The sequence below is a fragment of the Phymastichus coffea genome, unplaced genomic scaffold (assembly GCF_024137745.1).
Source record: "Phymastichus coffea isolate CEN01 unplaced genomic scaffold, Cenicafe_Pcof_1.1 PCOF00006, whole genome shotgun sequence".
In the NCBI taxonomy this organism is placed as follows: domain Eukaryota; kingdom Metazoa; phylum Arthropoda; class Insecta; order Hymenoptera; family Eulophidae; genus Phymastichus; species Phymastichus coffea.
The window spans coordinates 2,780,071-2,795,720 of NW_026706817.1; the positions used below are offsets into that span (position 1 = coordinate 2,780,071).

Sequence of the window (15,650 nt, forward strand, 5' to 3'; positions counted from 1 at the left end):
TATATCTTTGTCACAATGACCACTCCAAGAATCAAGTAATAATATGAAGTGATGGCCTACATGGGGATAAAATATTTTTTCCAACCAGATTTTGAAGTGATCTGCAATTAAACGACTTACAAATTAATTGATCAACGATATTACAATGTAAAAATTGTTATTAGTTCCCTTACTTGTTGTTAATTTTTTAGATTTGGATGCTTCCACGTAGACGTTTTCTAGGCTAAATATGTTTTGTTCTACAATAAGGCCAAACTTGCCACTTGGTTCCTTTAAAACTAGAAATAACGGTGACAACAGTTGTCCAGTAGCTGATTTTAGTGACTGTATAGTATAACTATGCGTTGTTGCTGAAATTGACTGTACCAAACATTGCACTTGCTTTTCTCCTTCTACTGCTAATGTTCTTCCAGAATGCATCTCTAGCTAAAATCCACTCTGATCTGAATTATACATATTTTCGAGTCCAATCCTTGGTATACACGATTTAATATCATCGATAAATGCTTCTGCTTTAGCCGTAAGTTCTGCAATACTTTCTAGCATTTTTCTTGTTATGAACTTATTTATTTTCCTAGAAACTATTTTGTGTGCTTGCTTAAATTTGAGTAACCAATGTTTAGAAGCTTTGAACCTAATATCAACAAAAGCAATTTCTTTTTTAGCTTGTAAGGCCCATCGAATTATATCTTCATCATGGATAATTGAACCACTGTCGAGAGCTGCTTTAAAATTATCGAGGGTATACCGACAAATTTGTGCTACTTTTTCTCTATACGTGCCACCTTTATTAATTAAATAAGCCCAACGACATAGCTGAGTAATAGATGATACTTTTTTGAATCTGTATTGCACAGTATTGAGACTTAAATTTTTCTTCGTTTTACTACTTCGCCAGAAATCTACAGCTCTTTGTTTTGTATTCAAAATCTAGTTCTTTATTATCTGCTGTACGAGGCCTGTCCGGAAAATATCGGGCCTACGTTTATATCTTCGCGCCATAGTGTTCAAACGACCTCTACCGGACAGAAACGTCAACAGTAAAGCCTCACGAATCTATTGGTTACTGACTAACACCTGTCGGACGTATAGTTCATGCGCAGCCTGTCTTTGTTTACAGTGCCTTTTTCGCGTTCGTCGGATTTTGATATTGTCAAAAATGACTGAAAAACAAGATCAACGAACTTCAATCAAATTTTGCTTTCAACTCGGAAAAACGAGATTGGAAACTATTGCAATGATCCAAAAGGCCTTGGGAAGCGAGTGTATGAGCAAAACACGAATAAAAAAGTGGTATAAATGGTTCAAGGATGGTCGCACTTCTGTCGATAGTGATTCTCTTTCCGGCCGACCTTCGACGACAAAATCGCAGATAATTTTGAGCGGGTGCGACTTGCAATCGAACTAGATCGTCGTATGACTGTAAGAGAACTAGAAGAAGACCTTAGGATACCAAAAACTATCATTTCAGAAATTTTAACCGAAAATTTAGGAATGAAACGCGTGTGTGCGAAATTCATCCTAAAATGGCTCACAGCAGAGCAGAAGAACATTCGCTTAGAAATCGCTCTGGACAATCTGGAAATGGTCAATGATGATGATCATGTGCTTAGAAAAGTTATTACAGGTGATGAATTATGGGTTTATGGTTATGATCCTGAAAAAAAAAAACAATCTTCACAGTGGAAGCATTCTGAATCGCCAAGACCAAAAAAAGCACGTCAAAGTCGGAGCAATGTTGATTGTTTTTTTCGATTGTGAAGGTGCTGTACATCACGAATATGCACCAACAGATCAGACAATCAATAAAGAATACAACGTTCAAATTTTGAAACGTTTGCGTGATGCAGTAAGAAGAAAACGGCCGCACTTTTGGGAAAGTGGTGACTGGCTTCTCCATCACCATAATGCGCCAGCGCATTCATCCAATCTTGTGCAGCAGTTTGTGAGCAAACACAATATCGCATTGCTTCGGCAACCTCCATACAGTCCCGACATAGCCCCTTGTGACTTTTGGCTGTTTCCAAAACTAAAAAATCACTCAAAGGACACCGGTTTGATAACAAAACAACGGTTGAAAACAAGGCGACGAATGTACTTAAGGCTATCCCTAAATGTGAGTTCCAGGACTGTTTTAAAAATTGGAAACATCGATGGAACCGTGTTATTCAATCAAGTGGGGATTAGTTTTAAGAATGCCACCCACCAGGTGATAAAGAATAACGCTAGTACAAAAATATAAAGGTAGGCAAGATACTTTCCGGACAGACCTCGTATGCTTTCACTCTTGGCTAGACTAAAAGTGACTATCTTGTTTTCATCAATGACTTTTCTTAAATTCATGAGTAATGCATTTAGTATAATAATTATATCCTCGGTACTTTCTCGTTGTTCGAACCTTCGCGGCATCACTAAATGATATTTTTTCCATACTCTAATTAATTTAGAGTATCCTACTTTTAAGCTTTCTAACCTTGGTAATGTATTTACTTCTTTTAGTAGACGTGCTCCTTCGTCCAGAGGTTCCCCTTTATCATTGACAAAATATAAATAATTATTATTTCTCATGAGCAACTTTTCACGACAATAAATGATGCTACTTTGAGGTAATTTATTTTCTTTTTCACTCTCATTACTTATAATTTCATCCATTGCGTAGATCTTAATTTCGTTTGATTCACATTCATCCTTTTCTTCGATAGTTTCTAAACTGGTTTTTAATAGCACATCTGTCACCTTGCTTTCTACGATTGACGCTTGGTTCTCGGTTCGTTGTGTACCTGGTGTATTGCTAGTTGCGTCCTCAGAGGTTTCTGACCTATTGTCTTACCTTCGTATTGTGTTGTTACGTCACTGGCACTTTGGTCCCGCCACAATCTCTGTTTACGAGGTCTCAACGCGCTTATAGCTTCTTCATATTTAGTGATAGGCTTTCGTCTAACGCGTGGTCATCCGCTCTAGTACTGGTACTTTATCATGATTTGCTTCTGACATTTTCACTATATTGATTGGTTCGTGAATTAGTTGCGGATCTAATGTATGTAATTCTATTGAGTTACGAGACAAAATATCTGCATTTATATCGGTAACTCCTGTCTTACATTTGATTTAGGGGCTTTAGAGGCTTCAAAAAATCGATTTTTTTTGCATAAATGTCTTCCTAAACTATCCAAGAATGTGTCCCTAAAATTTTAGAATCATCCTCGAAATATTTTCGGAGTTATAAAAGAAATAGTGAGTAAGCGTCGAGCAGGTATACGATCAGCCGGGTCGCTCGGAGCGCGCGCGCTCCGCTCCTTGATATATTGTACGTATTATAATACAAAGGAATCACGGTCTTTCGAGACACTATAGATCCTTCGTAGGTCTTGCTGGAGCTATGGAAGGGATAAAAGTGTATATTATAAGCAGTATACATGAGCTGGCAGAGTCGGCTTGAGCCAAGCTGTATTAGCATTCGAGTTCAGTTTTGTTTTGTGTTTCGGTACGTGAACATCTTGAAATCATGCAGAGCTATTCGAAAGATAGTAAATATTCAACTGAACGCACTGGTAAGCCACGGAAGCGCAAATTCCATGGCAATCAGTTCGTAAATGTTTCGACATCTGATGATGAAGAAGCTAATACGAGCCGTAGTGAAAATAAATTGGCTTCAGCAACAACGGACGATGTCATAATTCATCCGTCACATTGCTATCGAATAATTGAGTTTGTCTCTGTATTTTTAGCAATTTCCGAAATAGTTATTTGCAATTTGTGTAAGCAGCGAATAACTTTTGCCGAAAGAGGCCATCGAGGTCTCGGATTCAAAATCGTTTTTAGTGTGCAAATGCGGTAAACGAGAAATTCAATCTGGACCATTGATCAATACTGGCTACGAAATCAATAGAAGAATTGTGCTCGTCATGAGGCTTTTGGATGTCGCACGAGAAGGCATTAACATTTTTTGTGGTCTTATGGACATATCACCAGGCTTAGCTAAATCGACGTATGATCAAATCGTGCAGCACCTGTATTCAGAGTCGAAAAAAATGTTTGACAGCGCCTGCAAAAAAGCCGTCGCAGAGGAAAAAGAACTTAACGTTAAAAATGGAAGACCAGCTGACCATTTGAAAGTTTCGGGCGATGGATCTTGGAAAAAACGTGGCTGTACTTCATTATACGGTGTAACTACACTTATCGGGTACTACAGTGGCAAAGTGATCGATCTCATCGTTAAAAGTGGATATTGTCATACTTGTGTTCTCAAGAAGAATACATTGGACGACGAAGAGTTTGAAGAATGGTATCAAAACCATAAGGAAAATTGGTCTTCGAATCACGCCGGTTCGTCCGGAAAAATGGAAGTTGATTCGATAATGACAATGTTCTTGAGATCCATCGAGAAATTCGGAGTAAAGTACAGTAATTACATTGGTGACGGCGACTCCAAAACATTTCTTGGCATTCTGAACAGTAATCCATACGGCCTGGAGCTGACAGTGACAAAAAACGAGTACGTGGGACATGTCCAAAAGCGCATGGGTACTCGTCTCCGAAACAAAAAAAAACAAGAAAAGCTCGATGGAAAGAAGCGGCCCACCGAAACTTTAATAAAAAAATTAACCATTTACTACGGTCTGGCCATTCGAAGAAACTTAAATTCTGTGGAAGACATGAAAAACGCTATAATGGCGACACTCGATCACTATTGCTCGACGGATGAATTACCTCGCCACGACCATTGCCCAGAAGGCGCCGACAGTTGGTGTGAGTGGCGCAAAGCCGAGGCAGCAAATAAACTGGCTGATTTTCAACATTCGCCACGTGTCATCGACGAAGAGGTTGAGAAGCACATTCGTCCTGTGTACGAGGAGTTATCTAACGACGATCTGCTAACGAGATGCTTGGGTGGACACACACAAAATGCGAACGAGTCGTTCAATTCCACTGTGTGGCGCATGACACCTAAACACCTTCACTCAGGCATTAAAATTGTCAAGATTGCTACCTACATCGCTGGAGGAATGTTCAATGAAGGCTACAGTGCAGTATTTCAAACAATGCAGATATTAGACTTGAAAATTGGACAGCAATGCATGAATTTCTCTCGGCAAGCCGACCAGGAGCGCATCGCCCGAGAAAACAGACGCAATCTACTCGCGAGCAAAGAGGCCAGAACAGCTCGTAGACTCGAACATCTCGGCGAAAATTAGTTTTACGAAGAGTCTGAAGAACAAATGTATGGACCAGGAATCGCCGATTAGCATAGTTACGTGGTAATTTCAATAAAATTATGTTTTTTATATACGAAAACTTTGACGCGCGATTTTTCGGTTTTGCATTTTTACGATTTTTCCTAATGGGCGGGGAAGATAGGGAAAAAACTAAACGTCCTATCGAAACGAGACAAAGTGGGTTTTATTTGGAATTGAATTTTATTCAAGCTTAACCTAAAAAAACTTAAGAAAGTTAAGATTAACTAACTTTGTAAACAATCTAAAGTGAATTTTTTTTTCAAAAAAAATAAATTTTTTGTTCATTTAGCGATAAATTGTTCAATTTTCACTTTTTTTTGAATTTTCTTGGTTTACCTAGAAACTACACTATTGGAGAATGGAAATTTTATCTGATTTTTTGTTTCAGATGAAAATTGCGATCTGCATTTTTCCCGCCGCACGACAGCTACAGAGTAGAGGCGCCTCGGCCGAATGCTTCTACGAGCCACAATATGATCTGTATTTTAATAAAAAACTTTAAGAAGACTCTTGAAACATGTTATAATAAACCCTGAAAGTTTCATTCCAATCTGATATTTCATTCCTCCCCCAGAAAATTCTCAAAAAAATGGATTTTTTGACGCCTCTAAAGCAGGCTCCCCCCTCAATATCGAAAATCTGCCACCTTAAGTCTTATTCTAGTTACTCGGGAGTTGGGATCTTTGTGCGATCTTAATCCAACTAGAGGTTTATGATCAGTAATGACTGTGAATTTTTTTGCATATAAGTACAGTCGAAATTTAAGAATCCCGAAAACAATTGCTAACATTTCTTTCTCGAAGGTGCTGTAACGTCTTTCCGCGTCGTTTAACGCTCGAGATGCATTATACCTTATCAAATTATATCATTATACCTTATCAAAGTCATCCTTATCCTGTCTTTGAGATAAAACGCACCCTACACAGTATCCACTAGCATCTGTTGTTAAAATAAATGGTTTCTCAAAGTCTGGATGAACCAGTACGGGTGGCTCACACAATTTGCGTTTTAACAGTTCAAATACTCTCTGTTGCTCTTCCTCCCATATAAACTACTGATCTTTTCTTTACAGTTTGTTCAAAGGTTGCGTGACGTCGGAAAATTTGTCAATGAATCGTCTGCAGTAGCTACACAAGCCAATAAATTGTTTAATATTCCTTGGGTTTCTCGGTGTGGGAAATTGTTGCACGGCTAAAATTTTACCGTTGTAAGATAGTAGACCATCTTTCGATATCACTTAATCCAGGTGTACTATCTTCAATTCAAAATACTCAAATTTTTCCGAATTTAGTACTAAATTAGCTTTTCTTGGACGGTTCATTAATTCAGTGATAATCTCACAATGATCCTCAATAGACTTACTATGTACACAAATACCATCGAAGAAGATTGCTGCTCCTTTCATTCCTGTCGTTAAAAGGCGGATTAATGATAGAAAGACCGGCGCGCTTGTTTTCAATCCGAAAGGCAACCTTGTAAATTGAAAAGAGCCTTGGTCACATTGAAACACTGTCACATGCCTATCCTATTTTCTAACTAGGCATTGAAGATATCATGAATAAAGGTCAAACACCAAGTGTATTGTGTATCCTCCTAGCGCATTTAACTCATCGTCTACATTTGACACTGGAAAATTGTAATCCGAAATCAGTGTATTTACTGCGCGGAAGTCTGTTACTGGTCTTTTCTTGATTACGCCTTCAGCATTCTTTTTTTTGTCCGCGCAAAATGTTGAACTCGAATAAGGGCTGAAAGACCTTTCAATTATACCTTACTCAAGCATATTTAAAACTTTAATATATTCTTTATCTCTGATTTCGTCCAATTTTTTGAGTAGAGTTATTGCAGAATATATTACTGATAAAAGTTTGTTCACGGAATATGGCTCATCACTTTTGTAAGAGTTCGTATTTTTTACTACCTTAATACATTCATTAACTCCTTTCAATAGGGTCGTCTCGTCAGTATTATCGTTACAATACAGGGTGTCCAAAAAGTGCCGGGACACCCCAGTAAGTCCTGAGATATAACTATTTCCGAGGAGATTAAGGTCATTCCTGTAGTAACTTTGAACGAGGAATCCAGTGGTAACCTTGGTTTTGACCTTGAGCTTGACCTTCAAGGTCATTAAAAGGTCAACTTTTTTTTCAAATGGGAACTCCTATTTTTGACAACGGTAATCGAAAGAGCGGGAAATTTTACGTCCAAAACGGTATTTTAAAATTTTTTGTCATGGCCTTAAGAAGATCGATTTAAGGTCAAATGCTTGAAAAACTGCCTAAATGCGTTTTTTTAATTTTTAAGATATCGAAAAATGACCTCTACAAAATTTGTTCAGAACAGAGTGGGCCACTCAATGCACCAAAAACCTTTGACCTTTAACCTTATTTTGAAGGTCATTTCAAGGTCGAAGTGTTTTTTGTAATGGAAACCCCTCTTTTTGACCCCGGATTCGCACATAGCGCGAAATCCAACGTTTGGATAAGGTATTATGTTGAGTTTCGATTGATCCACGACGTTCATCGCTAAGGTCATGTGAAATTTAGATCCAATATTATTCGCGAAACATTTACAAAATGTTTCGAGCTAAATTTATTAAATTCTACTGGGAGCATGTTACAGTGACCTTATATTTGACCTTCAAGATCATTTTAAGGTTATTTCAAGGTCACCTTTGATTGTTTGAATAATAATGTAACGGGTTATCCAAACCGAAAGTCAAGTTGTTTTAAATGAGGAGCAAGCAGAGATATAGGTACAGTTTTTTTGCCGGATAAGTTTTTTCCATGCACTGCGTTTTGAATGATTCTTTCTGATTTCGCGCTATGTGCGAATCCGGGGTCAAAAATAGGGGTTTCCATTACAAAAAACACTTCGACCTTGAAATGACCTTCAAAATGAGGTTAAAGGTCAAAGGTTTTTGGTGCATTGGGTGGCCCACTCTGTTCTGAACAAATTTTGTAGAGGTCATTTTTCGATATCTTAAAAATTAAAAAAACGCTTTTAGGCAGTTCTTCAAGCATTTGACCTTAAATCGACCTTCTCAAGGCCATGAAAAAAAATTTTAAAATACCGTTGTGGACGTAAAATTTCCCGCTCTTTCGATTACCGTTGTGAAAAATAGGGGTTCCCATTTGAAAAAAAAAAATGACCTTTTAATGACCTTGAAGGTCAAGCTCAAGGTCAAAACCAAGGTCACCACTGGATTCCTCGTTCAAAGTTACTACAGGAATGACCTTAATCTCCTCGGAAATAGTTATATCTCAGAACTTACTAGGACGTCCCGGAACTTTTTGGACACCCTGTATACGCTCCTGCGATCCTTGCTACTAATTTCTCTAATTTTCGTATTATAGTATGACTGTATACCCACATTACTTTTTATCATTGACAATTTCGTGGGGTGAAATTTATCATCTGCAAAATTTTTATCGAGTGTGCCTTCTTTATGGCTTTGTTCAGCCCTACTTATTTTATTGTTCTGAGTAAATAATGAATTAGCTTTCACGGAACTTGGGCGTGCACTCCCGCATTCTTTGTATGCTTTGTATGAATAAACTGAGTATGAACTTTGGTTTTTTTCTAATTTTTGAGTTTTTCTTACAATTTTCAACATTTGAATTACTAATTTCAGATGTACAGATTTCAGGTTTACAAATTTTAACTTCACTATCCTTTTTTGGCCCAATTTCGAAATTACAAATTTCAGATTTTTTATGTCACAATTTACAAGTTTCGACTTTTCGCAAATTTACTCCAATTTTATTTGAATGATTGTTTTCGGAACCATCCCCTCTAACTCGATTAACATAGTTTTTATCCGCCTTAAGACCTGTCTCTAAATCTTCATTGCTTTCTTTATTATTGGTAGCTCTTCTCGCAAGTGTATCAAAATTGTTACAAATCCTTACTTGATTTTCGACTACTCCAGCGTAAGTTTTGCAGTTTATTGTTCATTTTGTACAACTATTACTATCTTGCGATGTCATAATTTGATTATCGGTATTTGTATTGTTTGATCACTTTTTTCATTAAAATTTGGTATTGAAAATTTTATGTTTTTCTGATTCGTAACAGGAGTTTCGTTTCTTGTTTTATATATTTCGTCGTCGTTATCATCGTCAATTGTCAAGTTTGCCAAAGATTGGAAAAATTTTCTTGACTTGTCGTCTGTTATTTCCGCGGTTGACACAATTATTGATTCAAATTTATTTTTAAATTGTACTACTTTGTCAGTACAATTCACTGCTTCTGAAATTTCTTTCGGGCTTATATTGCGTTTTGTTAATTCTTCTACAATAAGTAGTAAAAGTGGATCTTCACATGTACTCGTATTCCTTATTAACTCTCCATCTATATAATAATGTTCTAAAATTTTTATTAATTTATCTAGTTGTTGTTGTTTGTTGTCCTCTATTTTCAAACCTACATCCTGACGAGCGTGCAGAAATTTTATACATTTCAATAACGTTGGTTCTCTACTAGTTATAAAATTAGCATCTACTTTTCCTATGTATTTTTAAAATAATTAGTGCTTCCATATATCGTTTGTCTCTTGAATCAACCCTCGTAGCCATGTCTAAAGAGAGAAAAAATAATTTTGCCTAACCCTGTTTTTCGTTAAAAAATAATACCCAGAGGGGTCCCGGAGGGTTGTTACGTCTCATGCAACGACCGCGAATTGACAATAGTTACTTAACCGTGACTGTCTCCTTTCTCTTAACGCGTAAGCGCTTTACCACGAGTATGAGACTAAACTAGATCATACTGGCAATCAAACTAAAGCACCGATCAGAAAGGTAACAGTTAAATAAAATTACCTGTAAAGTAACTCGTCCTGAAGCTTGTACCGCAGAAGCCAGGGATGTATCGTAGCTATATGGAGTAGGTGTAAGACTTATAATTTATAATAAATGATTCGTAGAAATTTAATTTAAATATTTATTACTCAAAATAAGTGATACTGAGACTTCCGCAGTCTTTCAAAGTAGAATACTGAGTTCTCTCGACAGTCGATTTACCATCTCTTTTATAAGATAAAACATAAAAAGAAGGCTATAAAGGGCTAAACCCATAAGGGTAACGCGCGTCACCAAGAACAAGATCAGACTTTAATTAGCCATTACTCTAATTGAGAGAATTCCCCTCACATAAAAATTTAAATTTTGTCGCTCTGACCTGTTCTCGACGTTACAAGATTATGCATGTTTTAAGAGGCAAACTGAAATTTATGGATCAGGCCGATATCATGAAAAATATATCATAGCATATAATCGCAAATATAACTTGACTATCGCCAAATCAGACGACTGAAGAACCGAAATATTCAATTAACAAATATACTGATTCAATTGACAGATATATGGTATCAGACTTCATATAGAAGTCGTTTAAATCGAGTCTATGTAAAAAGTCATTTAAAAAGGTTCCAGGCATAATATAGAAGTCGTCTGTATAGTGTATTTTTCAAAATTTGAAACTGTTTAAGGCCTATTTTAGAAGTCCTTTAAATCGAGCATTTGTGAAAAGTTATCTAAAAAGGTTTCAAGCTTAATATAAAAATCATCTGAATCCAGTGTTCGTCAAAAATCGCTGAATCCAAAAAAGTCCTCCCCCCCACACATAGGTATATATGTATTATAATTTAATTTAGCGGCATTGCTGCCGCCGGTGCTGTATTGAACCAATATCTTGGTTTCTGTATAATCCGATTGGATTATTGAAGTTATTGGGTTGATAATAACTTTTTAAAAAGACAATGTTATTAGTAATAAAATATCCCATTTTGTATTTGTAAAACTGTATTACGAATTGGAAGATTCCAATGTTATGAATCATATTGTCTTTCCTCTAATCTTCAAAGTAAATTTAACTGGTAATATAAAAAATATCATTTTTTTTACTTTTTTTTTATTAAGTGTGAGAGCGTTGGGTATATCGAATATACCGACACATTTTATTATATATTATATATGATGGAAATAGAAATGAACTGTTCACATTATTAGCGAAATCTCGAATATAAAAGACATATTTTCATATTAGGTTTAACATTTTTCAAAATAGAAGATTTGTGGAGGAATTAAGGGAAAATAACTTCAGAGTGATCGTATCATCAAATGCCAATGATAAATTTTTGTTTAATTTGCATTGTACAATGTAGTTAAAAATAATTAAATTATATATTACATTGAGAAATGAGAAGTTAGAGAGCGAAACAATGCAGAGGGGGCAAAGCCCCTTTTTGCGGGCACGCACACACACACACGTACACAGAGTTATTTTTGATAAATAAAAGAAACTAAAGTAATACCTTGTCATTGATTCTTTATAATCTTGATCATCTATACTAAATCTTTCTCTTAAATTTCTGAATACAAGAGGGCAGTATTCTTTTACTTTGAAATGAGACGGCATATTTTCTCTGAAAAAATACACATAAAATTGTATGTCACTGTCTAGTTATTATTTTACTGTAAAATTTATAAATGTGTGCAATTTAGTTTATCGTTGATATATCCAAAGGTAATAGTTATTCATCCAATTTTGGCTTCTATAGAGATTTCAAGGATTAGGCTTAATAATTTCAGAACTAATTTCAGTGTGAGTAGAGCAAATGGTAAGTGCAGACAATATGTAGAACTAAAGATTTCTGTCAAAGAAATGCAAAAGATATCGCAAGTCAAATAAGCATTCCGCAAAGTGTCATTAGCACCACCAAGTAAACTCAGTATACATATGACATACGTATGTACGCGCATCAATAAAGACGCATAATTACACTTTTCCTTCAACCAAATTAAAGGTATACCTGTCATCAGTGTAAGGATAGATGTGGACTATATACTAGATTTTCTTGATCTATCTTGTTTCACACTGCATCAAAAATGTTGAGATTGCATTTGACTCTGATAATTCGGTTTTAATTTATATTGAATATTTCGACAATCATTTTTTAATTCAAGTTAAATGACAATAGATTTAACAATATATCAACTAACTACTGTTTTGATGAAAATATTTTAATTACGACGTCCTTTGATACGCATTCTTTGACGAAATGATATATTTATGTTAGATATATCAGATGAATATTATCTTGTATTTATATATGTTTTAACACCGAGTGATTATCATGTATGAAAATGCTCCGAAAAAGGCTTCTATATACAAGTGTCACCATGTCCCTTAACTACATAACCGTACGTGATTATTGATCCCTTATAGTTCGCTAGACTATCATCGAGAAAGTATCTAATTTTTGGATAGTTTGATATAGACTTGCATACTACAAAGTTTTGTATCTTTAATTTTTATTAAGAAAAGCAGATTTGCACAATAATTTTGAATTAATGTTTTTTTCATTTGCTGACTTATCAAAGATCGGAGCTGTATTAAATATTGAATAAATAACAAAGTTACATTGATTGTGAAGCAATATATATTAACACTGTATATACATGTGTTATTTATGCGTCAGCAGCATATCGAGTGCCATTACACTAAAGTAAAAAATGTCAGCGTAGGATTGTATAAGAGCCGAGGCAAATCGAGACGAGCGAGTGTAACGAGCGCTAAGGCTTTTATATCCCGCGATGCAAACCTTTCTTTTCCGGTGTGAAGTCGCTCGTTATGCTGCTGATGCTTAAAAAATTTTTATTTTTGGCAAGGCTGTATGAGGGTTTTTAAATATCGGAAACAATCGGTTGGTAAATGAGTCATACGACGCAACTACACACAGTTTATAATATATTAAGTATAATAAATAACTTTTTCGTTTTTCAAGTCTTTTATTAAAAACACTGTCGATACTATTGAACGGGCTGCCTCAAACATGTACTGTCAAAACCATACCTTACGTGTTAAAGCAAAACTACTATTCGTTTAGCTAACTTACGCCCCATGTGGTGAGTGAAAGTTCCATTGGAAGGTGAATCATCCTCCAGTATGTTGAATCCCCTCACGTGCGTCCGCCTATTGTAATAGGGCTATTACACTAGGAGGAGCTGTTCACGCGTATGGACCCATTTATCAACCAAACATGCTCTGTACGTTTGGTTGTTAAATGGGTTCGTACCGGATACGGCCGCCTGCAGTGAATGTGTGTCTCTGTGTGCATGTGCGTGTGTGTGTGTTTATCTGTACGTCTGTCTGTTTGTGTGTATATTAGCTATATAGTTTATAAATGTATATATACATGATAATAATTTTTCAAAATAAGTAATTGATTCAAATGAATTTTCTTGTTTTGACAAAGTGACAGATAATCTCAGTTCTGGATTCTTAGCCTAAAAAGGCATAAGTTATTGAAAGCAACTAATATCAAGTGATGGGTATGATAAGAAATTACATAATTGAAGTTACTGAGAGAATAACGTCGTGATTAAGAAATTCCCCATTCTTTCTGATTATCAAACTGGCTTTAGAAAAGGTCAATCCACCATTCATAATCTAATCGAATTAACATTGGAAGTCGAGGAGGCATTTTCTGAACGAAGGGATGTTTTTGCGGCGTTTATGGACATAGAAGGTACTTTTGATAATTTCAATGTAGAAATTCTTTTAAAAAAATTCGCTGATACAGGTTGACCAATTATATTTATTAAATTTATTCAACATATAACCTGGGAAAGAATTGTACACACAGAAACCCTTGGTGAGAGTTATAGAATCGTTAGCATGGGCGTCACCCAGGGTGGAATTCTTAGTCCTCTCCTATTTTGTATTTATATATCTACTATTTGTAACCGAATTCCAAAATCCGTGAGAGTAGAAACGACATTGCAATATATTGTAAAAGACGCCTAATTTCATCGTGTAAAAGACTCTCAGAAAAAACCATTTACATTATCTACGACAACCTGAAAGAAATTAAATTAGTTCTTGCGCCACTTAAAATAATATTTTTACACTTTAACCAAACAGGTATCAAACCTGGAGATTCTTCCATCACCGTTAAAAATAATGAAATATTATCTAGTGAATCCGTAAGATTTCTCGGTATAGGTTTCTCGGTATAAGACTATCGTCTTACCTTCAAGGATCACATCAATGCTATTGTCCAGAAGACACTCAAAACTAATAATATTGTTACATTTCTGAGAGGCGTTTCCTGGGGATCTAGTCCTGAAACCTTACTCATGTTATACTCGTACAAAAGCTATGTACGTTCAATTATTGATCATGGTTGCTGTGTTTACTATCCCAGTATAACAACACAATCTGAACAGCTTCAAAAAAATTCAGTACGCAGCCATAAGGTTCGCTTTAGGCTATCACCTTAGTGCTATTTCCCACCAATATACTTCTATCTGAATCCAAGCTTCGGTTCATTGAAAAGAGAACTATTTTTTGTGTAATAACTATATCAACGAAGTCATTTCCAATTTCAGCTTACTAGCTCATCGTAACATACGCCGCATTCACAATAAAACTCATAAAAAATATAGTAAACTTAAAAATAGCCGAAGGCTACTTGTTCAATGTATCAAAAACTTGAATTTCGTTGATCATCCCATTTATACTAATAGTTGATACAATATTTACCTCTGTAAACATGAAATTATATTTAACTCTATAGCCATCGACATGGAATTTGGCACTTTACTTGAGAAGGGTGCTAATACTGATACACTAGTTAATCTGCGCTTAATTAAAGACAAAGCTTATGCAATATTAACAAACTGAATTAAGATAGACGGGGGTTAGTCGGTAGCGTAAGCAGTGTTGTGTGAGGGACATAATATTAGACTAACACAAAATCTTCATAATGAAGCATTTATTTCCACAGCTGAATGCATAGCATTCAATGAAGCTGTCAACATCGTTCTTAACTATTCCACCTCAAATGTAAACATTTTTACTGATTTTCTGAGTGCGTTGTTATCTCTTCAACGTATAAATCCTAGTATAAAAGTAAATTCATACATCTTTGAGATGAAGAAAAATATATTTGAATTTAAAAATAAAAGCTTCCGCATTAGTAAACTTCAACTCATTTGGATACTAACTCACTCGGTTATAGAGGAAAATGAAAATATTGATCCCTTAGCTAAGCATGCTACCAATTTGCCTGTTAATTATAATCTTTAAATCCCTTTCATCGACTTAGAGGTGCGTCTCAAAAGAAATTCGATCGATAATACTAGACATATTATCCAGGAGGTAAATACATACAAGGATACGCTCTTTTTTGACCAATTTCACAATCATACACACTAAGACAGATTTTACATCCCATCACTTCCATTTAAATTATATCGCATCAAAGTTGGCAAAAAAAATCAATTTCATTTTTTACTTCTGACGTCATAGTTTTGGAAGAAAAATTAAAAAACAGGCATGTAATTTACGGCACTTGATAGATAATATAAAACCTTACAAAATGAGTATCCACAGGGTTTTTTACAATTA

The 15,650-nt window shown here is 35.5% G+C and overlaps 2 protein-coding genes across 3 annotated transcripts in view; one reads left to right on the forward strand and one right to left on the reverse strand.

Moving 5' to 3' along the window:
• LOC131668500 (phosphatidylinositol 5-phosphate 4-kinase type-2 alpha) overlaps positions 1–15,650 on the reverse strand; it is a 681,877-nt gene that overhangs the window by 421,924 nt on the left and 244,303 nt on the right. The window contains exon 3 of one of the 2 annotated variants that reach the window (XM_058942732.1): positions 11,551–11,661. The exons of the other annotated variant lie outside the window; for it this stretch is intronic. Within the exon in view, the coding sequence (XP_058798715.1) occupies positions 11,551–11,661 (111 nt within the window). The remainder of the gene's footprint in view (positions 1–11,550; positions 11,662–15,650) is intronic. 2 annotated transcript variants of the gene reach the window in all.
• Positions 4,656–5,195, forward strand: LOC131668505 (uncharacterized). The gene has a single exon (XM_058942755.1). It carries the CDS (start codon positions 4,656–4,658, stop codon positions 5,193–5,195), a length of 540 nt encoding a protein of 179 aa, XP_058798738.1.